The sequence below is a fragment of the Hyposmocoma kahamanoa genome, unplaced genomic scaffold (genome assembly GCF_003589595.1).
Source record: "Hyposmocoma kahamanoa isolate Upper Pololo Valley unplaced genomic scaffold, ASM358959v1 63, whole genome shotgun sequence".
NCBI classification, from domain to species: Eukaryota; Metazoa; Arthropoda; class Insecta; order Lepidoptera; family Cosmopterigidae; genus Hyposmocoma; species Hyposmocoma kahamanoa.
Genome location: NW_020653851.1, coordinates 23,109,894 through 23,133,871, shown reverse-complemented (window position 1 = coordinate 23,133,871; position 23,978 = coordinate 23,109,894). Strand labels below are relative to the sequence as shown.

The 23,978-nt window shown below is 36.6% G+C and overlaps 3 protein-coding genes across 3 annotated transcripts in view; 1 reads left to right on the top strand and 2 right to left on the bottom strand.

Annotated features, from left to right (window-relative positions):
- Positions 1 to 860: 860 nt before the first annotated feature.
- On the bottom strand, positions 861 to 2,785 carry LOC113229973 (dnaJ protein homolog 1). The gene is made up of 3 exons (XM_026463675.1): positions 2,663 to 2,785; positions 1,637 to 2,482; positions 861 to 1,288 (listed from the first exon to the last, which is right to left on the bottom strand). The coding sequence occupies exons 2-3, from the start codon at positions 2,465 to 2,467 to the stop codon at positions 1,055 to 1,057; spliced, it is 1,065 nt and encodes a 354-aa protein (XP_026319460.1). The 5' UTR covers positions 2,468 to 2,482; positions 2,663 to 2,785; the 3' UTR covers positions 861 to 1,054.
- A 3,988-nt stretch (positions 2,786 to 6,773) lies between these two features.
- The window catches only part of LOC113230056 (cysteine-rich protein 2-binding protein), a 44,490-nt gene continuing 27,285 nt past the window's right edge, over positions 6,774 to 23,978 (bottom strand). Inside the window, exons 2-12 of the mRNA XM_026463784.1 lie at positions 23,861 to 23,974; positions 21,971 to 22,063; positions 19,447 to 19,606; positions 17,100 to 17,232; positions 16,567 to 16,985; positions 15,360 to 15,447; positions 14,642 to 14,832; positions 13,592 to 13,713; positions 13,028 to 13,209; positions 8,261 to 8,341; positions 6,774 to 6,881 (exon numbers count right to left, since the gene is read on the bottom strand). Coding sequence (XP_026319569.1) covers positions 6,789 to 6,881; positions 8,261 to 8,341; positions 13,028 to 13,209; positions 13,592 to 13,713; positions 14,642 to 14,832; positions 15,360 to 15,447; positions 16,567 to 16,985; positions 17,100 to 17,232; positions 19,447 to 19,606; positions 21,971 to 22,063; positions 23,861 to 23,974 — 1,676 coding nt within the window. The 3' untranslated portion in view covers positions 6,774 to 6,788. The remainder of the gene's footprint in view (positions 6,882 to 8,260; positions 8,342 to 13,027; positions 13,210 to 13,591; positions 13,714 to 14,641; positions 14,833 to 15,359; positions 15,448 to 16,566; positions 16,986 to 17,099; positions 17,233 to 19,446; positions 19,607 to 21,970; positions 22,064 to 23,860; positions 23,975 to 23,978) is intronic.
- LOC113230128 (transcriptional adapter 2A) lies at positions 6,821 to 8,191 on the top strand. Its single transcript, XM_026463907.1, has one exon. It carries the CDS (start codon positions 6,896 to 6,898, stop codon positions 8,186 to 8,188), a length of 1,293 nt encoding a protein of 430 aa, XP_026319692.1. The 5' UTR covers positions 6,821 to 6,895; the 3' UTR covers positions 8,189 to 8,191.

The window sequence follows — 23,978 nt, the reverse complement described above, 5'->3', positions numbered from 1 at the left end:
GACAAGTTTTATTATCTTCCTGAAATCGTGAATGAAACTCTTGAATACATTTCGGTGCAGAAATAATTGGTTGATAATTTTTACAAAGCTTTCTTGCACTTCCGTTTTCCTATAATGAAACCAGTATTTCAGGCGCGAAGGTCGAAACCCTGATGTTTTCAAAAAACACGCCCTGCCGATGTTCTTCTTTCCTTCCGTGTCTGACGGCATCAGATGACATTTGCCAAATATTACAAGGTTGCCAACGACGTTCGTTCAGTTTCTATGACGTCACTGCTTTATTGTATCATGACCTATTAGTTTCAGTTTTGTTTAGACTAGTTGCAATAGTATTGGTGAGTCGAAAATATATTGGTAATAAATAAAATGAGAAATAATTTTTGAATTTCTTTTTTATTACTTCTTTTTAACAGCAATTATAAGTAATAAGTTTACAATTTCTAACTGTCACTACATAATCGTCAAAATTTTCTCCTACAGTTCACGAAACCATTTTTAATTATATCATCAATTTCACAAATTTGGCAAACTGCTAGTTTTAAGTTTCTGTACACTGGAATTACCTTTCAAAAACATCAATATTATCAAAATCCTTACCATTATGAGAAATAGGTATCTCAAAATAATAAGAACCTTATTGTTCACAAAAGTTAATTCAAACCTAAAACTTACAATTACTGCACAAGTTCACAATTATGTACACAATGTAGCAAGTACACAAAATATTTACAACTTACACTAGAGATAACCAAACACACTAAAGACAATACAAACATGCGACGAGATCAGTCTTTCAAGTTCCCCGTACTATAACGCATGGAGTCCTCCACAAACACACAGTTTACAAAAAACCATGTTAACGTCAAATTAGGCAGCAAATTATAATAATGAGTAAAAAGTTTCCTAAACGAGGAATGTCCCACTGAGATTTGAGCACAAACTGGATCAATCTCACATTGAATTGGCCAAGGGTCTGGTCAGCCCAAATTCAACAGATTGATACCCTTGTTAAACACTAAAATCTGTCCTGAGATATTCTGCAGTCTTCTCTAGCTTAGTTCGGTAGAGTGTCCATTAAGATTTCCTTGACTCCTTGACTGAGACGATCGGGGAATTTAATGTCGAATGCTACTAGAAGATCTCCTTTCCTTGTTGGTTCCTTGGGGAATGGCAGTCCATAGCCAGGGAAGCGTTTCACTGTGTGGGGCTTCACAATTTCTCCTTGAAGGTTGACTGTTAGCTTCTCCCCAGACATTGTTGGGACTTCAATTACAGTGCCACACAGAGCCTGCAACAAAAGATAAACAATGGTAAGAATATGTTACACCATTACAGAATATCAGACTCCCAAGATTTAAATTAGCCTGCGGTCATTATGCAAAGGTTCTAAATCCAGTAGCATTTATATGCTAATGTAACTTATTGAAGAATTGCATGACTCATATGGAAATTGCACATACAACATATAACACTACTACATGGAAAACTCAAACCTACCATGTTTGTATGTGATAATTTATGTAGTTACACTATTGAAGTCATTACAGTTATTTCCCTTATCAGTTATAGTTACAAGACCATCATTATGCTAACTTGTACAAAACAACAATAAAATTGATATTAATGTTCTGCTTACCTGTTTGAGTGACACTCTAGCAGTGTATCTGATGTCACTACCTTCCCTCTTGAACAGCGGGTTTGGTTTGTCTCTGATGATGAAAACGATGTCAGCTGGGATCTTATTCCTTCCCTGGTCTCCCTCTTTCTGGAACGTAATCTTGGTTCCAGCTTTCCACCCAGGTTTGACATGGATGGTAAGCACTTTGTCTTCCTTCTTTGATGTGCCGTCAGGCTGCAGCACGCGTCGCGAAATTTTCATCTTCTTGACGCAGCCACGCGCGATGTCTTCCAGGGAAACGTAAAGATCGTGCTCTATTGGCGGATCTTGGGTCTTCTCCTTCCTGTTAGGCGAGCCGTGGACGTTGAAGCTATGGCTGCGGAAGGCGCCGCCCGGGCCACCTGGTCGCGTCGTGCCCATACCGCCCATATTCGCAAACGGATCCATGTCTACATCCATGTCCCTATCGAAGAACATGGTACTGCCGCCACCGCCACCGTTGAGGTCGAAGAACGCCTGGAACGGACTCGATGCGCCGAAGAACTGTGCAAATGTCGCCTGCGGATCTCCATGGAAGGTGTACTTGAACGACTGTCCGCCTCCGACGCCGTTTTGGCCGCCCATTCCTCCCTTGAGACCTTCCTCACCGTGAGCATCGTAAATCTCACGTTTCTTCTTATCTGATAGCACTTCATACGCTTCTGCCACTTCCTTGAACCTCTCCTCAGCCCCTGGACTTTTATTCTTGTCCGGGTGGTACTTAAGAGCGAGTTTCCTATAAGCTTTTTTGATCTCGTCGTCTGACGCTCCTTTCGACAATCCTAAACTTTTGTAATAATCTTTTCCCATTTTGTACTTTAAACCCTGGAACAAATAAACACTCTGTTAACCATCGAACGTCTGGCACCTTTTTTGGATGTCTACGTAACACACAGCGATGATCCACGCGTAGATTATTCTAGATTTAATTGAGAAAAACTAAATGAAACATGACATTTTCGCGACTGTAATTAAAATATAATGCTGGAAATAAAATATACTTACTTATTTCCTAATATCAAACAGCAATCCAACAGCAAAACTAGGCAAAAATTATAAAATACTCGATCACTCCCACAACACAACTCACAGTTCACAATTTTCACAAATGAATGAAACACATTGCCCCCGTCGCGCCAAAATATATACATTAAAACGTCTAGAACATTCTGGGACCTTCACCCGACGAGAAACCGAGATAAAATATTCCATAACCTTACGGGAATTCTTTATGTTAGAAAGAGATAAAAGTAATTCTGGTAGTTCAATATGCTAGAAAATGCGATCGAATTCAGTACGTTCTCAATACGTAAGTAACGGAATCATAATATTTCGTATACTTTTAAACCAATCAGAGAAGAGTATTTCACATTCCACCAATACCATTTTAGTATTTCCCGTGTGCAATCGAACTTGTGGCAAAATCAAGTAATGTTTTAACCACTTGCGTCAATGACAGATTGACAGTATTTGAATGCTGAGGAATAATATGCTCTGTATGTCTATTGCATTCACTCGTACAATGCTCACAGTGTAAAGAAAAGAGATAACTACAATCTTTTTCTAGAAAATGCTTAGAAACAACATAACTATACATACCTGTATCTACACACGTATACGTATTACAAACAAATAGATTGTAAACAACGATGGGTATATCGAGCATAGATATAGGTATATCGAGTGTGTGAATTTTGTTCTGAAATTTTCAGTAAAACATTGAAACAATGGAAAGCATTTATTTGAGGCAATAATGGAAAAATAACACTTTTGATACTCTTTCATTTTATCTTTAGGAAATGTAATGTTTTGTTAAATCTCTATTATGTCTTAAAATTCAACTTCAAAAAGGAGAATGTTCCCAGTTCTTGTTTCAACGTATAGGCGTATGATACCATATTGATCGTGTATGTCATGTGTATACGAGTATGTAGGTACATTACCTATGTATCTCATAATCCACAGCGCAGTTAGGTATTTTGATAACAAGTAGGTATATTAATACCTACGAAAATTGTGTACCTAATTTCAATGCAATATCTGATCAGGGTAATCAGGTATCTAGCAAAAGATTTTATTTCGAAATTAGCAGAGTTTTAAGAGAAAATGCGAAGTGGCCTCTAATATGCGAGATAAAATTAGCTCTGACAATGTAGATTTGATAAAAACAGACGGCACGTGAGCAGGCAATATAAATGGAGGTCATGTAGCGCGGGCGCACCGCGCGGCGCGCGCGTTCACGTGTCCCAAGATAAAGGGCGCGAAGCATTGACCTGCCTGCCAAGCAATGATTTTAGGTTGTATATTATATCCTTGTTTTTTTTGCTTGATAAATAGGGTATGTTTATCGCAAATACTTCGTTTTGCTACGAGCCTAGATTCTAAAGCCTTATGTAGCATAGCGTAGCTATCTAAAGGCTAGGTATATACTTAGCCAGTGCATGCTAACTTACCTATTTAATGTACTTATCTATAAGTATACCTCTAGGTACCTATTGTCATGATTTTTGTAAAAGTAAAATAAAATTATGGAGATATTCTTCTTTTGTAATGTATCTCAAAAAGTAGGATGATGGTTTTTATCGAAAATATGTGTATTATTAATGAATGGGTTACCTACCTAACAGTAGAGAGATGTGAAAATTGTTGTTCGTGAAGCCGGAGCAAAACTAAAAACTTTCTTAAGATGTTTATGGCGCCATTAAACACACACACGTATTAGTACACTTCGTTTCACTGGTTAACTTATTTCAAGTACTCATAAAATTTAGTGAATTATTTTAAAATGTTTACTTATATAATACTTAATAATGCCTATTAGTTAATACGTGAAAATTTTGAGGCAAGCCGGTGGAAATCGAGGTAGGTATATGGACGCCATGCCACTGCTACGTAGTACTTAGGTACATACCTAAATTGTCGAAATAAGTGGAGTAGAACAGTGCGTCACCACGGGTATCTTTACCTACCTAGACAACTGTAAGCAATTTTGTTTCACTCAGCTCTGAAAGGCATGAACATGATAGACGCAGAATCTTTTTCTAGGCTAAACTGAGGCTATAATTTTTGCCGAGTATCTTGAAACTACATTTTGAATCTATCATACCTATCTAATGGACATCCAGTGAACAAGGCCAACGCACGCTACTAGGGACGCTTTTGAACAAGAGTCGCATCACAGCCATTTGCTATCTTAGATATTAATTAAGTATCTAGGTACCTACATCGCTACGCGTTGTGCATGTGGCATTGTTTCCTATATCTTTAAATGTACATGTCTACACGCTAATTTGTAAAAAACATCAACGTGCAGGGAATAATGAACAGTCTATTTCCAGAAATGGTCACGCAGTGATTCTGTTAACGACATTCGCCACCAAGACTTCATGTTGTCTAACCAAAGTAGGTACTCATTGGATATCTCGACATGAGGCTCTTAAACATCATCCTCCGAGCTTTTATCTGCAGATGCTGCTGTTATATCTAAATAGATACAATTTATTTGTATTAGGTACCTCGGTAAGTAGGAAGTTTAATACAGGTACCTACCAACAATATCATACCTATACCTACCTATACTTAGGTATATGTATATAAAATAATTCAGCATGTTTGCCAGTAAATAGATACCTAATTGGTACGCCAACAGGTAATTACAATTTTAATTAAGTGCAATTTTTTGAAAGATTACATGAATACTTATGTCCTCATCCATTTTTAATGACATTACTACCCATTCAAATGAATTAAATAAAAAAAAATTAAAATAAGAAAGCATATCCAAATCATAAATTAGGTCGCAGCCTTAGAATAATAACGCAGCTGAGATTACGAAACAATAGGTCGCAGGTTTTAACATTTTAATGTCAAAAATTCATTTATAGTCTAAAAAACAATTTGTTTCAATTAATGATGAATACTTACTTAGTTTCTTAAATGTTGGTATACCTACCTGGGTAGGAACATTTCCATATCGTCAGGTATTAACATTAGGTATATACCTATACATACATATATAATTTGAAAGGTACATAATCTGTTAGAGTAGTTTCTTTGGAAACATTATTGTGGTGGTGTGCATATTATGTTGGCCCAAACGGCTGGGATATGACGGTACGTTTTTTAACAAAAGTAGATAAACATTTTAAATATTATGTATGTATAATTCAAAGGAAGGAAGAGCTATTCTTAGTTTTTTACCCGGGTTTGCAAACAGCGCCACACATCTTTACGCGTCACTTCATTAGGATAGAAGTTCGATTCTTGTCAAGCGAGTTTCCCCCGATAGCGTATAGTTGTCTATGGCGTAGAATACCACCTGAGTGGACACTGTGGCTTTCTTACATATCCAAGTTTTTACTTGGTGACACTTACGCATTAGATGCACGCCCCGAATTAGGGTGCCGCGCTTGTTGTCTTATAATATAAGGCCTAATTTGTGTAACTTTTATTACACCTCTCTCAAACGGGTCCCTTGAAATCGGTTATATAGTGTAATTAAGTGTATAAATATTGGTGGCTCGAGCACCACTGTCACTAAGCTAAGAAACGCAAAACACCTATATCAACTTCGGCCAGTACCTATTAGTTTTGTGCTCTAATACTACAAAAGTAAACCTACTAACCTAACTATAATAATATTTTCTGTTAATTTAATGCTAAGGTCTCTCTTTCGGACTTCTAGAAAGGGAATGATTCAAAATCTGTGACGCGTTTTTAATATGGGTGTCCGTTTACTTCCTACGAAGAGGCACATGTGGCACCTTCAGACAAAGACTACAATAAATAGCTTCGTCTCGATTTCTATCTTTTATTTATAAATAAAATATTTTAAAGATTCCTAGTAACTTTGATGTCCTGCGCACTATGAATAATGATGAATACGAATTGTATCGCTGCAGGAAAAATTTGGCGTTAGCACCAGTTTTTATCCAAAAAGGAAGTTCTTTATAGAGACATCTAAAGAACATAGTCTTTTTCGCTCTAATCGTCATACTCGTTTGAAAATCCATTTGACAGCTGTCAAGTGTCAAGTTTGCTTAGCTTTATTATAGAGCACGGTCGATTAGTTTTGCATTTTTACTGTTGGTTATCTAATTTAAACACATGATTAGAAAAAAATAAACTTTATTTATCTAACTAGTCTTAAGAATAACGCGTGCCGACATCCCTTGTACTCGATGTCGAAGTACTTTTCATAGAAGTCTTGGATTAACTCTTCGACCTGTGAACAGAACAATGTCGAACGATGTGTTACAAACTAAGTGCGATTGCTGCGGAGAAATAGCTCATGAACCGTATATAGAATGTTGTGAGTGTGAAACGAACCTTTGCACAGGTTGTTTCAGCACAGGACAGGAGGTTAGGACGCATAGAAATGACCACAAATACGCTGTACGACGAAACGAGTTTCCGCTATTCGAGAACTGCAATTGGTCAGCTAAAGAGGAATGCAAATTACTATCAGCATTATCCACATACGGCTATGGTAATTGGGAGGAAATATCAAAAAGTGTGCACACCAGATCTAAGTTAGAATGCCAAGAGCATTATAAGAAGTATTACATTGAAAATGTTCAGTACAAAGAACTCAACTTACTACCAGAGACTGAATCATCCATGTTTCCGAAGTCTATTATACCTTATTTGTACAGCACGCAGGTATCTGGGAATCCACCGAGGAATAATCAGACGGATCAACATTTGGCCGGCTATAATGCTTATAGATCAGAATTTGAGTTAAGTTATGATCATAATGCAGAAAGCATATTTAATATAGAGAATCAGTATTCCGATGAAGAAGAAGATGATGATGAATGCATGGACGCTTTAAAAGTATCTTTAGTCAGTGCCTTGAATACCAGGCTGCGAGAACGACAAAAGAGGTACCAGATCATCCAGAACCATGGTCTAATAATGCCTAATAAACTCGTGTCTTGGCTGCAGAAGTTTGATCTGACAATGACTCGTCAAAGATGGGAAAAATTGATATCTGTAATGCAATTCATGACTGGCATGCAATTTGACGCATTTATTGAATCAATGAATTTAGAATGGGAATTACTTCAGAAGATCATTAGGTTGTCGGATTATCGTAAGCATGGTATAAAGAGCATGTACTCTGCAAGCTTGTACAAACAATTGAAGAAGGAAAATGACTTAGTGGTGAAAGAACAGAAGCATGCAACATCAGTAATGATGAAGAAGTTTGATTTGTCACCAACAAAGCATCGGATGTATTTTAATAAAGATAATCAGCCTAGGAAATTCAAACGTACTTCAATGCCTTTGGAAATTGTTGATTTACCAGGCTTCCATTTATTATCAGAATCAGAGAAGACATTATGTTCTACTTTGAGACTGATACCGGAGAATTATTTAGAGATTAAAGAACAACTGATAAGTGAAAACAATAAAATGGGATTCCTGCGTCTGTTAGATGCTAGACGTATTGTTAAGATAGACGTCAATAAGACTAGGAAGATCTATGACCATTTGATTGCTGACGGGTTTATTTGTAAACCTATGTAAATAAATTAATTTTAATACAAAGTTGCATTTTTCATCATTAACTTAATACTAGTTGTAATGCTAAAATATTACCTTAAATCCAAATTTCTGGTACAGAAAGATAGCAGGGTTGGTTGGTGATACGTGTAGTGTTACATCTTTTCCTGTGCACGTCTGAAAACAATCATTGTATAAAAAATGATCCAGATTCAAGTAATTCATATATGTAGGGCAGCTTTTACAATTTGGACAATTGATATAGTTGAATTGAAATCCCAAGTGTAAAGCTGAATGTGCAGTTTTTTATTACATTGGTGGAGAAAGGCCTGTGACACAATTCTCATTGGTTGCCTCAGAAATGTAGTCTCCAAATAGTAGGCATTGAAAGGTAAACATCATGCGATGCAATGACGGACCAATAACTCTAGGGACTGCTCATCTGGCGGTGATTAGTAGCCTTATGTAAATGGCCGCGGATATCAATGAATTCTTTTTTAATATGATATATAAGAAGTCAGTTTTCTCCTTATAATATTATTCAAATATTGATCATGAGCTGAAATGACGTTATTCTTCTTCTTTTAAATGTTATGGTCCCATCGAAATAATCAATGATTTTGCCAATGTCAAGTAAAAATAACTATATACGGTAGTTTAATATTATTATAAAAATTATACAAAAAAAATGGCGATTTCGCCAATGTGAGATTATCAAACATTTCGCAAGAAAACATTTTGTCAAATTTGTGTGTCTGTGTCAATTTCTAATACGCGTAGATGGCGCTAATCCTAAACAAAAAAAAGAATAGCTGGCACTATCCATAAACATATGTGCAATAAGCGCCATCTAGTTGATTTGTTTGTTATCACTAGAAATTAGAGTAGCTTTGACTCGTCGCGACATCTGGTGTACCAATAGATACTAAATACCCGACTACGCTGTCTTGTGTCGCGATTTCATTTATTTCATTTATTTCATTTATTCATTGCTTGCTACATGGTTTTCTTAGATCTAAATTTTACATTTTTTCCTTATACATATAGCACCCCGGTAGGGCGTTGCAACGATTAGCAGCCCACTTGATTTATTGGTTCATGGTTTCAACATATTCTCTACATTGGTCTACCTTCTTCATGTAACCACGCTTTAGCTCTGCTGTAGATTATCGGGTGTGTAATGGAAGATATAACAACAAATAATCTATTTTCACTTTGTATAACATTTGATATAATTTCTAGGGATACAATCACACACTGTAAATAATCAACAAAAGGTACTGCAAAAGGCATAATTTCAATGTGTATAATAAATCTTCAGTACATTAGGTATAATGATTGTGACATAATGAATAAATGGTATAAGTACTGTAGTCTAGGCTCTACTCTATGAGTAGAATCACTGGCTGAGTGAATATAGTTTTGTATTTAGAATGTGTTTGAAAAATGAAATAGAAAGAACAGAACATCTTGAGAGTTCGTAATGTAACCCGAATCAGAAAATATGTGAAAGAATACAATAAACCAAGTTTTGAAGATTATTCCAGTTTAAATTTATAAAAGTACCTCTCGCTACGTAACACGAGCTACGCTGCAATGAAAACCTACAATTTGGACCTAAAATTTCACAATATTTTGTAATTCATTCAGTATGGATAATGTAACTTAAAATTCGGCTTTAATTCAAAAGATGTAATAATCACCAGACTAAACTATCAATATGGAGGAATTGCGTTTTGTCGTACTTTTGTTTAATATTATAAGTCAATAATATAAGCAGCCAATTTTTAAAATTGCAATAACAGTCACTGAAGCAGAAGTGCTAATCTTTGGCCAGCTTATTATTAACATACGTTATGTTGACGGTACTGCATTTATCTCCGATTGCATGAAGACAATGCAGAACTTGCTCGACTGTCTCGAAAATCAAAAGAAGTTGTAATGGTTGCTAATTAAAAAAAAAACCTAGGTTTCTGGCTTGATCAACAAGTTGTTAATGCACAGCGTACCAGAGTTCGCGTTTAAATAGCATGAACGACATTCTTAAACATAAAGGAAGAGCTGTGTGCTGCTTTTATTTTCAGCGATGTTATACTTTGTTTAATCAAGAACTTTCGAGCGGAACAATATCAATGATTTCTTGGGGAAACAGTCCTGCAAAAAATGCGTAAGTAACTAAAAAATCGGCAGGTCAACTTCGACAGCAGTGGGGTGTGGACATGTTTAGAGCAGCAACCTCGAAAATAAAAATTACAATAGGAAAAAATATGAAAGGAAATTATGATAGGAACAAGGAGAGAACTACCTAACCTAACTATAAATATTTAGATTACAAATTTTTATTAATTAATCGAGGTTGTATTAAAATGTACTTGAAATTGACGTTCTGCGATCGGCGTATCACTGCACCCAATCTTCATACTTAATTTATGTGGTCTATGCTTCTGACTACTCTGATATTGAAACTATTTCAATATCAGAATTGTAATACCGGAAACACTATAACAATTGCTTTAATTCGTCCATCATTTAAAAGGTTAAGTTCTGGCAAATAGTTTCGACCTTGATTCACTTCTACATATTTAGTGCTTACGTTGATTACATTTACGACACGACATCGAAAAGAATGCCTTCTTCACTTTGTTACTTAACGCAATCTCGTATTTTGTTAATCGGCAATATATTGCAAATGAATATATGGCATTAATGTTTGCAAGTGGAATACATACAAACTCTACACGCCCTTTTCACACAGGAATAATTAATTATATTTACAAGGCAACAAGAACGGCTATTCCACTTTGGATTTTAAAGGTGATACTAGCGCTAGCTTTTCAGTCTAATAGTCATTTTTAAATGTTTGTGTTGTGTTGACAAATACACACACCGGCACATTTAGCGGAACAAAAGCAAGTAATAACATAAAATAGTAACGTTTATTAAATAAGATAGCAATTATATAATACTAACCTCTTTTATCATCGACTAAATACAGCCTTTCTCAACCTTCACAAAAAAAATAGAAATTAAACAAAATGCTATTTTTTATTAGATTTTCTGACAAAGCAGAAATAACTGAAAATTGTATTGTAACAGTCTGACATTGATCGAATCGAATTTTAATAAATAAAACACATTTTTCAACTGCACTTTACGAAATTTACGAGAGCGCAAATCTTTCTTCAACGAAAATCAATCTTAAGCAGCGGCATAACCCGTAGTAGGAAATTAAAAATTAAAAGTAATGAAAAAACTAACGCTGCAAGCTGGGCTTACAGTACTATCAGTATTATATTGGTATTTCATAAAAATCGTTTCAAAATTAATTTCGTTAAAAAATTAATGTTTACAGACTTTTTGGCTTCAGTCTGTTAAGACTTTATTTTGAGTGATACTAGCCAGTGAAAATATTTAATATTCAGATGGCACAGAAGTAACGACAACCGCCAATATAGTAGACTTATTGTACTTAAACTAGTGTTCTGGTAATTAAAGATTGACAATTAATTAATTGTCAATTGCGAAACAGCAATTAACGATTGATCAATTGTTAGTTGCGAGAACCGCAATTAGTCGGTCCCCCAACCGGGTGCCTTTTGAAAAAAAATTAATTGAAATTAAAATCAATTCAATTGAAATCAATTGCAATTAAAATCTGAACTTAGACATAGCCAAATTGCTTTTCTTGCAGGCTAATATAATTTTATATTAGGGGTTCAGAAAGAGACAGTTTTGTTTAAATTATGAAAATGATCTCGACAATTCGATTCACTTTAATGTTGGATCGATTTACTTAAAAATCGCATTCAAATGAATCGATACAGAAAATCGCTATTAGGAAGCTTTTATTAACATTATTAATTGATGGAAGGAATTTTTATTTTTGTTCGATCTTTGTTTTAATGAACTAACAAACTAGTGGAGTAATTTCACAAAAAAAAATTAATATCTCGGTAGTTGAACATCGTGATATGCAATAAATTGAAAAGCTATTTATAATCAGTTGCTTAGTAGTAATTATTATGTTAGTTGTTGCCTGGTGATAGCTATGTACAAATTTGTCTATTCAACGCACCGAGTATATAACCAGAAACAGCGACGAAAGGTCATTTATTTATTTGAAAATTATTCTGCCATATCATTATGGTGACAACTGCGCTCCGATTGGCCAGCCCGAATTCGAAACAATTGACGGGTGTCGTTAATTGCTTATTGTCGTCAATAATGGACAAAAATTGAAAAATTACATATTTAATTACTGATGAAATGTGATTCCGATTGTTTTGTAATTAGATGTTTTGCTGTTTCTCCCGCACCACCGAATGGAACAGACCCCGTAGTAAGAGACATTATCTGTATTACAATAAATACAGAACGTTTTTGGAATATACGGAGACGTACACACAGTCAGTTGTTGGCGCTGTACTATTTCATCTTTCTAATTTGTGATTTCAGTGCAAACAAGAGTTCATATTTAAGTGATATAAGGACTATTTGCCTGATGGGTTGCCAGGGGTGGATGGTCCTTATTTTGTCTCTATTTCCGGTTATATACTCGATGATTCAACGTAACTTATTCTAAACATTAGTGAAAACTGTTTTGGCTAGTGTTTGTTTCATATGTGTTAATAATGAAATATAATGATGCAATATGTTTCCCAAATAAGTAAAAAAAAACTTGAACCGATCTTCATAAAAATCGATTCGCAAACGTGCATCCCTAGCCGAAAATTGTAAAAATCAAGAAATACAGGATGTACGGAAGGATTCAGATAGATGAAGTCAATGGTATTACTCCATGTGTTTCGGGCTTCCTAGTACACTGAAAGAGGAATAGTGAGGGTGGAATTGAAAATTATTTACCTGTAACAAGTGATAGAGCATGAAAGTAGCGATCTTGGCATTTCGCCACTCTGGTCTGGTGAAGACGAACGAGATGTACGCCTCATTGCGGCCAACATCAGGTACGAGGAACGCGAAACCCACCACCAGCTTCTTGTATGTCACTACGCAGCTGAATTCGGGGTATTCGAGGGCTTCTGTTACTATATAACAAATGTATGTAAACAATTTTAATAATAACATTTTAATACCTAGCTGGCCAGACACCTGTTCACATAAAAAAAAAATCTAAAAACCCGCCATTTACAAATTGTTGTGTTATGACTGAATTGTGAAATGACATTGTATTTATTTCCTAGCAAATGTGATGAAAAACATTGTATATCAGCGACGGTAAAAAAATACAAAACTCGAGTTATCAAAGCCCTCAGCCTTCGGCTTCGGGCTTCTAATATTTGTGGCTGATGTTATTTTATCGAACAGCATGGCCTCAGGGATGATAATAATTCAAAATGCATTCTTGTAACACCTTTATGACTTAGCATGGCGCAATGGACTTCAATTTGAATTAGAGTATATACTAACAGTCTACCCCGGGCCAGAAGAACTGAGCGCAGATGTTGTTAACAGCTGCTATGTGCTGCGGTCGCACGTATGAGTAGTCGATGGTGGCGTGAGGTGGGGGACTGTAGTCCGGGTCCTTTTTCCTGAACAAAATTAAACAATTCGTATAACTGGTTGTGCATACATTTTGGTATCTTTATTAAAAAATGGGGATGTAATGTTCACTGAGCAACCCGTACAATTATTTTTTTAGTAAGTAAGTAGGTTTTTCCTGGTCAGCGTTCAAAGTCAAAGAAAAATTTATTCCACAGGTAAAATAAATTTACATTTGAAAACATCATTTTTTCAGCTACTGTTCGTTCACTGTCCTGACTTCCCTGAGAAGAACGAGTAAGATACTTTTTTCAAATAAACTTAAATACCATGGTATTACACTTTGAATCAAATTTGTGTGAAATCTAGAATGTTGTCTTTTCATGCATCTTTATCCTAACACATAGTCTTCAATTTTATATAATATATAATCTTGCTAAATGCTCCGGAACCTTATTGCGAAAACGTATACAGTGCCCCATAAAAGAATCGTTTACCTTAGTTAAACGAAATCGTGGTACCATGAGTTTGGACTTAGCTCTAAGGTTAATATTATGGATATCCTTTTTCTTAATGAAATTATATACATTTTTACGAGCATACAAAATATTTAAGTAAATGTAACAGTACATTTACTTAAATACTTTGTTTAAACGATAAATTAGTTTTTTAATTCGTAGTTTTTCGCGGTTAGCTTTGGAGTAAAAAACAAGATAGTTTTTTCTGTTCTTCGTTCGTCACGGTCAGCATTGGAACCAAAAAGATTTTTTTATTTTGTATTCTTTGTTTTTTTTATGGTTAGCGTTGGAGCGACATAACTTTATTTAACAATACTTTACTACATTTTTTGACAATTTAGATAACAGATTTTGGAAAAACTGGATCAGAAGTAAGACTAAAAACTAAAGAGGTATCAAAGTAAATGTTTAAAATTGAGTTTTAAAACTTCGGCTTGTCTAAATATCAGGCGGGACCGACCTGTTGGTCTTGAGGAGCAGCTCGTCCATGAGGCGGAGCCAGAGCGGCTGCGCCTGCGCATCGCGGCGGATGAAGGGCCGCAGTGCGGCGCCCGAGTGCGGCGAGCGGAACGGCAGTGGCGCCAGTGACGACAGCAGCACGGTGCCGTAGCTCGTGCTAGTGATCGTGCCGCACAGGTTCGCGATCTGGTACTGTCCGGACGAGACGTCACTTGTTACGTGCTATACTAAATTCGATTGGCTTGAGAGTCTATACTACCTCAGCCCGATTAAAATTTTTCCCGTGCTTATACAGTTTATTTTGCTTGGGTCGAGCGACAGAGATACTGGCTTTATATCAGAATTTATTTTTTTACAAATGGAATTAAAGCCGTTTGAAAAATGTATATCGTATAGTATACATGTTTTATTTAGTTTAGTTGACATATAATAAAAAATCGGTAATTATGTAAAGTACCGATTGGATACAGCGGTTTTCTTGGTTATTAATAACTGGTTGATGACTGTACCACCTCAGTCAACCCTGACCATGGCACCTGTAAAGGGCCCGTTGGTTTGTTTGAAAAAACAAATATACGCGATTTAAATCCGGAAAAATAGTTTCATTTCCTATGTGTAACAATCGCGAAAACCTAAGAACTCGATATATAGCCAATCTAATTTTCTGTGCAAATTTTCTCCGGTTTTTTTTGCAAATATACGAAATACCCTTTACTTACCGATCTTTGGAACCTGTCCAGAACACGTTCAGGGTTCATTGCAACTCTTGGGTCTTCCGTCACATATCCGCCCAACATTTTAACAGCTCTGAAATTCAATTTTGTCAGATATTGAGTAGATTCACACAATATTCACAAAATAAATCGCGCTTTTAACAGACTTCAAAACATTTTGTATGATCTCAATTCGATTGGTTCCTTTTTGTATGTACGTTATGCGATAACTCACTGTGAACCGATAGATGATTCTTTTTTTGTTGGAAATAGGGTACGTCAGTATTGGCCCCATTTAAATTTGAAGAAAATATTCCACTTCTAAGGTTGGCTAACTAGAGGCTGAGACAGGTTTTGGGCACTTTTCGGCAAAAAAAACCTACCTCAAAAGTTTGTGGAATTACATCTATTTGCCAAGTTTTATTGCAATCGGTTATCGAATTAAAGAAAACAAAACTGAAGTAGCCTCTTTCCAACAAAAATCGATTCACAAATTACGAGTTATCGCGTAACATACGCACAAACGTCCTCCTTTTCTAAAGTCGGTTAATAAGGGTTAAAATTATCATGGCATTTATTTTCTCTGTTAATTACCATGATAATTCTTTCATAGTTATCGAGTAATTATTCATGATGATTCATAGTTGTTTCTTTAATTTTTGACTAAAAATGACAAACTGAGAAAACTAAATAAACACGAAGAAAATCTTTGGGGAAACAATTTGGTTTGTGACTTTTTGGGATGACATTTGACACGTTTGAATACGTCTCAGGCGGGCTACTCTCGATCTCCGTCCGAAACAATTACTGTCAAATAAGTAATATTCGACAAAATTAAAAGACAAGTATGAAGCTTCATTCGCATCACGCGTCTTTTCATTTGGTCAAATATTGCTTATTTGGCAGTAATTGTTTCGGACGGATGTCAGACGGAGATCGAGAGCATAGCCCCTGATACAAACACATGACACGATATTGTATATATCACGATAATTATCAATGATAATATATCACGATAATTATCAATGATAATATATCACGATAATTATCAATGATAAATTATCACGATAATTATCAATGATAATATATCACAATAATTATCAATGATAAATTATCACGATAATCATCAATGATAATTATCACTTGGGATCCTGTTCGAAATAGATGCTATAGAACGAAAACGCTACAACAATGACGAATTTAGTTAACTCACTTGTCAAGATCAAAGATGGGCAAATGTTTATGCCTCTTCAACCTTCTCAGCGCCAGTTTGGCCTTCAGCCGGCACAGATACGCTTTCTTGTTGGCGTCCTTCACTTTGGGTATCAAATGTTCCACTTGTTTGAGCAATTGTATTTCTTCATACTCCGATATTTCCACTATATCTTTTCTTGGCTCCGGTAACTTCTCTATCCAAGGCAAATCTACGGAATTGAGCTCTGACGAGAACAAACTGTCTCGTTTTATTGGTTTCTCTTCAACTGGTTTTTTGGTTTTAGGTTCGGTTTTCTCGGTTTTGACATCACAATCGTCAGAATGCTCTATCGGCTGGTAATTCGGGGACCCGCTGCCTGAGTCCGAGTCGTAGTATAAGGCGGATTGTTGGAAGGAGTGTATGCTTGATGAATCGCTCTGTGGAAGTGATCAGTATCCTTGGTATAATAAAGACACACGTGATTATACGTCAGAAGCGCTTTTGTCATATGAAAATCATAAATATAATACTTTAGGATGTGTGCAACTGACCGGCGGGACGTAGCCGGCTGGTGTGAATTCGAAGCCCCGGAATAGGCTGACCACATCAGAGCACATGGTGCTGTCGCCCAGAGGCATCGGGCAAACCGCGTCCTCCAAAGTGTTCTCTTCTACTAGTTCCGTTCTGAAAAAATTAAAAACTGTACGTAAATAAAAAAAAATGTCAAACTCGAACAAGGCATATAAATTAACTTCCATGTTATTTTAATCCAATTAAGAGTTAATACAACCTCCTTGGTTGATTCCGCACAACAGTGAAAGTGTTGAATCAATCAGTTTGGAAAACAATATATATGTTACCGGAAATGTATGAAATCTAGGAATTGTATACAAATCCTAGGAAATGTATACAATTCCGAAGCTATCTAGGAAATGTATAAAATATTGTTTCAAAAACTATTTGTTACATAAATGTCCTAGAAAATGTGTACAATTCCTAGGAATTGTATATAATTCCAATATTCCAATATATTAGGAAATGTATAAATATAATGCTTTCTGTAATAAAACACGTTGTTAAAATGAGAATAATATTTTTCATTAAAGCACTCATTGCCCAGAGGGACTTCCGCGTTTGTATAAAAAAAACCTAACTTAACCTAAATAATCCGATTCGTTTCTGCCCAGAGGGACTTCTGCGTTTGTATAAAAAAAAACCTAACTTAACCTAAATAACATGATTCGTTTCTGCCCAGAGGGACTGCGACGCGCGTACGCGTACCCATTGAAATCTCAAATGATTTATATTTCCGATTGCTATTTAGGAAATGTATAGATTTCCTAGGAAATGTGTCTAATATAATTTATTTTACACATTTCCGTGCGATTTTTGGAATTACATACATTTCCTAGGAATTGTATACAATGACGGATTACATACATTTCCGGTAACATATATAATAAAAAACTGTTGCATCCTTCAAATTGTCTTTTAAGAAATTTTTATTATCTAGCCAGGTGTCCAACAGCACTGGCAGTCGTGCGGTGCGATTGTGACATTCCACTACTGACACTAATATCACAACCACACATACATGGTAACACAGTGATCACACAATACACGCTCACGCAGACTCTACATGTACTCGCAGTTTCTCCTTTTTTAAATTGAATTTTTTTTTTCTTTTTACTTGGTCGAAGCCACTTTATTTTTGTTTAACTGTAAATTGATGGCTTCACTGAAAATCAGCGTAACGAGATGTTTCCCTACGTCTCGTTACGAATAAGCTGAGTGGAGACCTTTTTGGTACCATCTTAAATATAATACTGTTTTATTTTAAGTAAATGTTATAATAAGGTTATTTTAATTTTTGTTTTTACGTTCTATTTGTATTATGGTTACCAAATAAACTATTTTTCTTTCTTTCTTTCTTTCTATATAGTAAAATTGAGGATATGCATTGGAGTGAAAACACGATTTCTAAAAATTTTCACGATAGAAAAAAACACAAACTTGTCTCGACATTTTTACAACAAAACTGCTGTACCGCTGCATTCAATAGGTACTTTACGTATACCAATGGTTTTTTTTATATCAACTGAACTAAATAGTACACGTGTAGTATACGATATACATTTTTCAAAAAAAGTAAATTCTGTAATAAAGCCAGCAGAGTCACGGCCAGTGCCGCTCAACCCAAGCAAAATGAAGTACATTAGTATGGGAAAACTTAGAATCGAGATAAGGTAGTATTAATTTTTTTCATAGGTTAGGTAGCAAATATCCCTGAGAAGAACAAGTGAGAATATCTGTTCACACATGTAATTAATCCCTCTTTTTTAGGAGACCCGTACCCAGCAGTGAGAAGTATATTAGTGGGTTGATAACGAATGCGGAGTAGTGAATTTTTCAGTTCTTGATAGTTATATATTACTTAAAATTCCTTGGCTCTGACTGGACTCGCACCAGCGTCTGTTGCTTCAACGTGGCTATCGCTTTTACCAACTGAGCTACGGATCGAGTTAGCAGATCTTACGAATTTGTCTATGTGTTTGTTGCGGATCTTTATATTGAGAAATTAAAGGCACATGAGACTTGTCAACTTATGTCTCAGGGTGACAGGCGCAGTGGTAGTGCCCCTCAGATCTTTGCGGTTTCAAGCCCTGAGTGGCACTGCAACTGTTATGGACAGGCGTGTCGCTTACTACCAAACGCACGACTCGTTCGTCCCGTCACTTGGTATTATGAAAAAAAAAAACACTTTAATAAGCTTTTTTGGGGAAGCATCACCAGTGAGAAACTTACGATAGTTTCCCTTGACAGTTACCAGTAGACTGATGGGGTTGTCGCTGTATTCAAATGAAATTTGACTATAAGCTACAGGCAAATGGTACACACTTGGAATCCGAGTCAAACTGGTCGCAATAAGATATGCTGGAAACGGCGCTGAGGTCATCAGAGTCGCCGCGACGCTTCTTGGCCGCTGACCCGTCCAGGGCGGCGCCGCTCGCCAGGGCCAGCGGAAGCTCCACCTCGTGGTTTATCAGATACGCGTAACCTGGAAATTAAAACTTAAGGTAAATTAAAACAATATATAAATTAATCATTCTAAACCATGGGTTTCCAAATTGTTTGGGTCACATTTCACGCCCACCACCATAAAAAATAATTGCAAACACGTATTTTTTATATACTCCCGGTCACATAATTCGTACCACTTTGTATTTTCAATATTTCAATACAACACACAAACAAACAATGCTTGATTGCTGAAAAATGCTATTATGCAACTTTGGAAACGGTATACGTGAGGCGCACTATAATTTTCCGGAATTAATAAGAAAAAAATACTATAAATGGTCAGAAATGAATTTATTGTTTCTCAAAATATTCTCCGTTAGCGTTAGTGCACTTTTTCATACGAATGAACCAATTTTGAAAACATTTATGCCACTCCTTTGTGACAATCTATGAAACATATTTTTCATACTCTTCGACAGCCTCTTCAGGTGATGAAAATCGTCGACCGCGTAACTCGTTCTTAATTTTTGGAAATAAATAAACGTCACAAGGCGCCAGGGCGGGACTGTACGCGGGATGGCTCATAAGGTCAACATTGTTCACCTTCAAAAATTCATTTGTCTGTCTGGTCGTATGAGAACTGGCATTGCCGTGATGCAAGATGATACGGCGTTTACGGTTATTTTTACGGAGTTTGTCAATAACTTCCAGTAAACAAATGGTCGTGTACCAATCACTATTCACGGTACAACGATTCTCCAAAGCAACAGTGGCCACGTGTCCAGTTTAATTAAAACAAGAAGCAATCATCCGCTTAGAGGCACTTTGCACGCACGCCACTGGTTGGTTTTGGCTCATCTCGAAAGATCCATACGCTCGATTGCTGCTTTGTTTTGAGATCGTAACTATAAATCCATGTTTCGTCACCTGTTACTATGTCCCACACCAAATTTGACGCCCTTTCGGTGAATCTGGTAAGCATGGCATTGCACCAAGTGACGCGATCCGTTTTTGAGCCTCAGTCAAATTGTGTGGGATCCACCGAGAGCATAGCTTTTTCACACCCAAATGTTTGTGTATTATTGATGGTATTTTACTCATGCCTATGCCTAAAGATGCCCGAATCTCATGGTATGTCGCATGCCTTTTTATTTTGATCATACAGCGCACAGAATCGATGTTTTTGTTGTTCACAGCAGTGGACGCCCACCATCACGAAATTTATCATTGAGATTCACACGACCGCGTTCGAATTCTGCAAACCAGCTATAAATAGTCGTCTTGCATGGTGCTTCATCGCCAAAAGCAGATTGAAGCCGAGGGAAGCTCCGCTGAGCTGTTCAATTACACTTAAAGTCGCAGAAAATCATACTACGAAAATTTTCACGAGTTAAATCCATGGTGATGCAGACAACCAATTTCTAAAGTGACGCCATAATGTAAAAATAAGTGACAGTCAGATAAAACAAAGTGTATTCTACAGCCAAAGAGTTCCATTTTCAAATGTTGTAATTACTTTTTAAATATTGTTTATGTAAGTGGCCAGTTCCGGAAACTTATAGTGGGCCATATGTACTAAACGTCATTTTCTGAAGTCATTATTGAAAATTTGAATTAAAAAAACCGAAAATACTTTTCCTTCGTCGATAACTATATTTTAATATTCTAGCCCTTTAAGGATAAAAACGCAAGGTGGTTTGAATGACGTGTCCGGTAGTGTATGAACTTGACACACAAAATCAGAAAAAAAACATGTATGTAGTGTAGTTTATATAGACAATTCGGGTTTTTTAAATATATTTTTGTGATATCAAGTGACGGGACGAACAAGGCGTGCGCCTGGTGGTAAACGGCACACCTGTCCATAACAGTTGAAGTGCCGCTCAGAGCTTTAAATCTAAGGATCTAAGGTGGCACTATCACTGCGCCTGTCACCCTGAGACATAAGTTGACAAGTCCCATGTGCCGTATGCTTGGCGGTACAAATAGCTAAGATTGCTGTAAAACTTCACTGGACGAACTCTTTAACACGGATTCCTATTGCAACTGCTCAAATGCGGTAGCACCCCCTGGACAGCATCAACGCCCCCCAATTGCTTCCGCGCCCAGCGCCCACTTTGGGAAACTATGCTCTGAATGGTGATAACTTTGTGCAAAACGCGAAAGTGCGGATGAGGGTAGTCGGGGAGGACGCTTGCACGTTTGAACTTACAATACAACAATACAAATAATTTATTGTTCTTTTGCCTAAATTACAACAATCATACTAGAACCAATGTAGAAAAATTCATTTCCCAAATTGGTCCTACCGGGAATTGAACCTGGGACCTCCCCATCTAGCACCACAGTACAAATCGTTGGGTCACCGAAGTGTTTGAAGAATTATAGAACATGTGCTTACCCATTTCAGTGACTCTGGCGATGAAGAGGGTCTTGTCTAGAGCCATTTGATTTCGCGGTCGGCCTTTCGGCTTGTCGCGTGCCATTTCTAGTACTGGATAAACAAAATTTAGCATCAGGTGTGTTTTAAGTTGTTCGCGTAAGGCTCAAGGAAGCTCAAGCCCAATTTCGAATTTTTCTAATTTAAATTTTTTGTTATAATTATTAATACAAAGATCGAACACTCAGAAAAAACACTCGGAAAAAATTCCTTCGATCCGGTCTTCGATCTCTCGCCAGGACTGGTAGCTGTAAAGGTACTAACTGGGTGATCAATCTGTAATAGATTTCTCATAGATGGCGCTACGACTATAAAATCGTTGAAAGACCAAGTACAAAGACACGACGCAAGCACATAGAAAAATTCGTGAGGTCCGTTGGTTCGTTCCGTGGCTTAGTTGGTATAGCATCTGGCACGGTATGCAAGAAGACGTCGCGTCGGTTCGAATCCGACCGGATCGAAGGAATTTTTTCCGAGTGTTTTTTCTGAGTGTTCGATCTTTGTATTAATAATTATAACAAACTAGTGGAGTAATTTCACAAAAAATAATTGAATATCAATTCAATAAAATTTAATTAAATTTTTTGATCTAGAAAAGAAAAATCTGGCCTGAAAGTCATGGAACGGAAGCCCTGGTTTGAACGGAAGCCCTGGTTTGTGGACGGCGCACTTTCTAGAAATGCATTGGTGTTCGCTTTTAGACTACGTACTGGCCACCTACCCTTAAATAAGTTCTACCATCTAATAAAAACTCTGTAACAAACTTGAAGATGTGCTATATTTAATGTAATGTGGCCATTATGTGGCTCTAAGAAGCCAATTTCAATTATGGGATATATGCAGGTTGGGTAGTTAAATGTTGTGTTGGGTGACCCGTTGGCGAAGAGGGCTAAAACTTTATACTCATATGTGAGGTCTTGTCTCTCACTACGAGGCGACACGATATAGTAGAATAATCCACAGGGATTGACATCACAAGGCCGATATTGACACCTAAGTGTTACAGGCCTTATTAAAAATAAGACTAATAAAAAGAAAGAGTCGTGGAACGGAAGTTGTGGTTTATAACGTTTTTTCATGCTACCAAAAAAGGACGAACTAGTCGTGCGCCTGGTGGTAAGCGACACGCCTGTCCATAAAACTTGCAGTGCCGCTTATTCTTTAAAACCGGAACGCAGTAATGCTCACATTACTGCTGGGCAGCAGAAATAGATAAGGTGGCAGTACTTTCCTGGACGAACCCTTTTACAAGGAGGTCTACTGCTACTTATGCAATGTAATGTTAGCAAAATAGTCCTGCAAGGTTGTTAGTATTTTATAAATTACTCTATAATACCATTGACTTACAATTATATGGACGTCAGGTCCGCGCTAAAAAGTGTCCGAACTTATAGGGCGTTAAAATCGTATACAAAGCGTCATTCACGCTTTAGTCTTTGTTTGTTTGACTGACAGCGAAGCAAGCAAAATTAGACAGTGCTGCGATGACATTACAATTTAAAAGCTTTTTCACATTCCTTTACTTGTCACTACGTTTAAATAGGTTGACTTGGGACATTTTTTTCGTGTTTTTTGTATTATATTTGTAGACCCGTCGTCCATTTATTTGTAAGTCAATGTACCTAGGGTACAATTTAAAGTTCACAGTTCATTGATTTGTGAAAACACAGACTGTATAGAAGTTGACATGTAACAAAATAAATACAGTTTCACTGTGTCCGGTCAAACATTAGACATATGTATTAGACCCGTCGTCCATTTATTTGCAAGTCAATGTATAATATCAATACAATATTTAGAAACAAATACGTCCAGTTTTTAATTTGAATGTGAATTGATGTTCAAACTCACTAATATGCGCTGCAACAGGTGGAGAAAAGGCATGCAACAGCCGCCACCAGCCCGTTTCCCCCAGCATAATGGATCCAGACCTGAAGAACAGGTTGTTGTAGACTGATAGCGCTCCTGC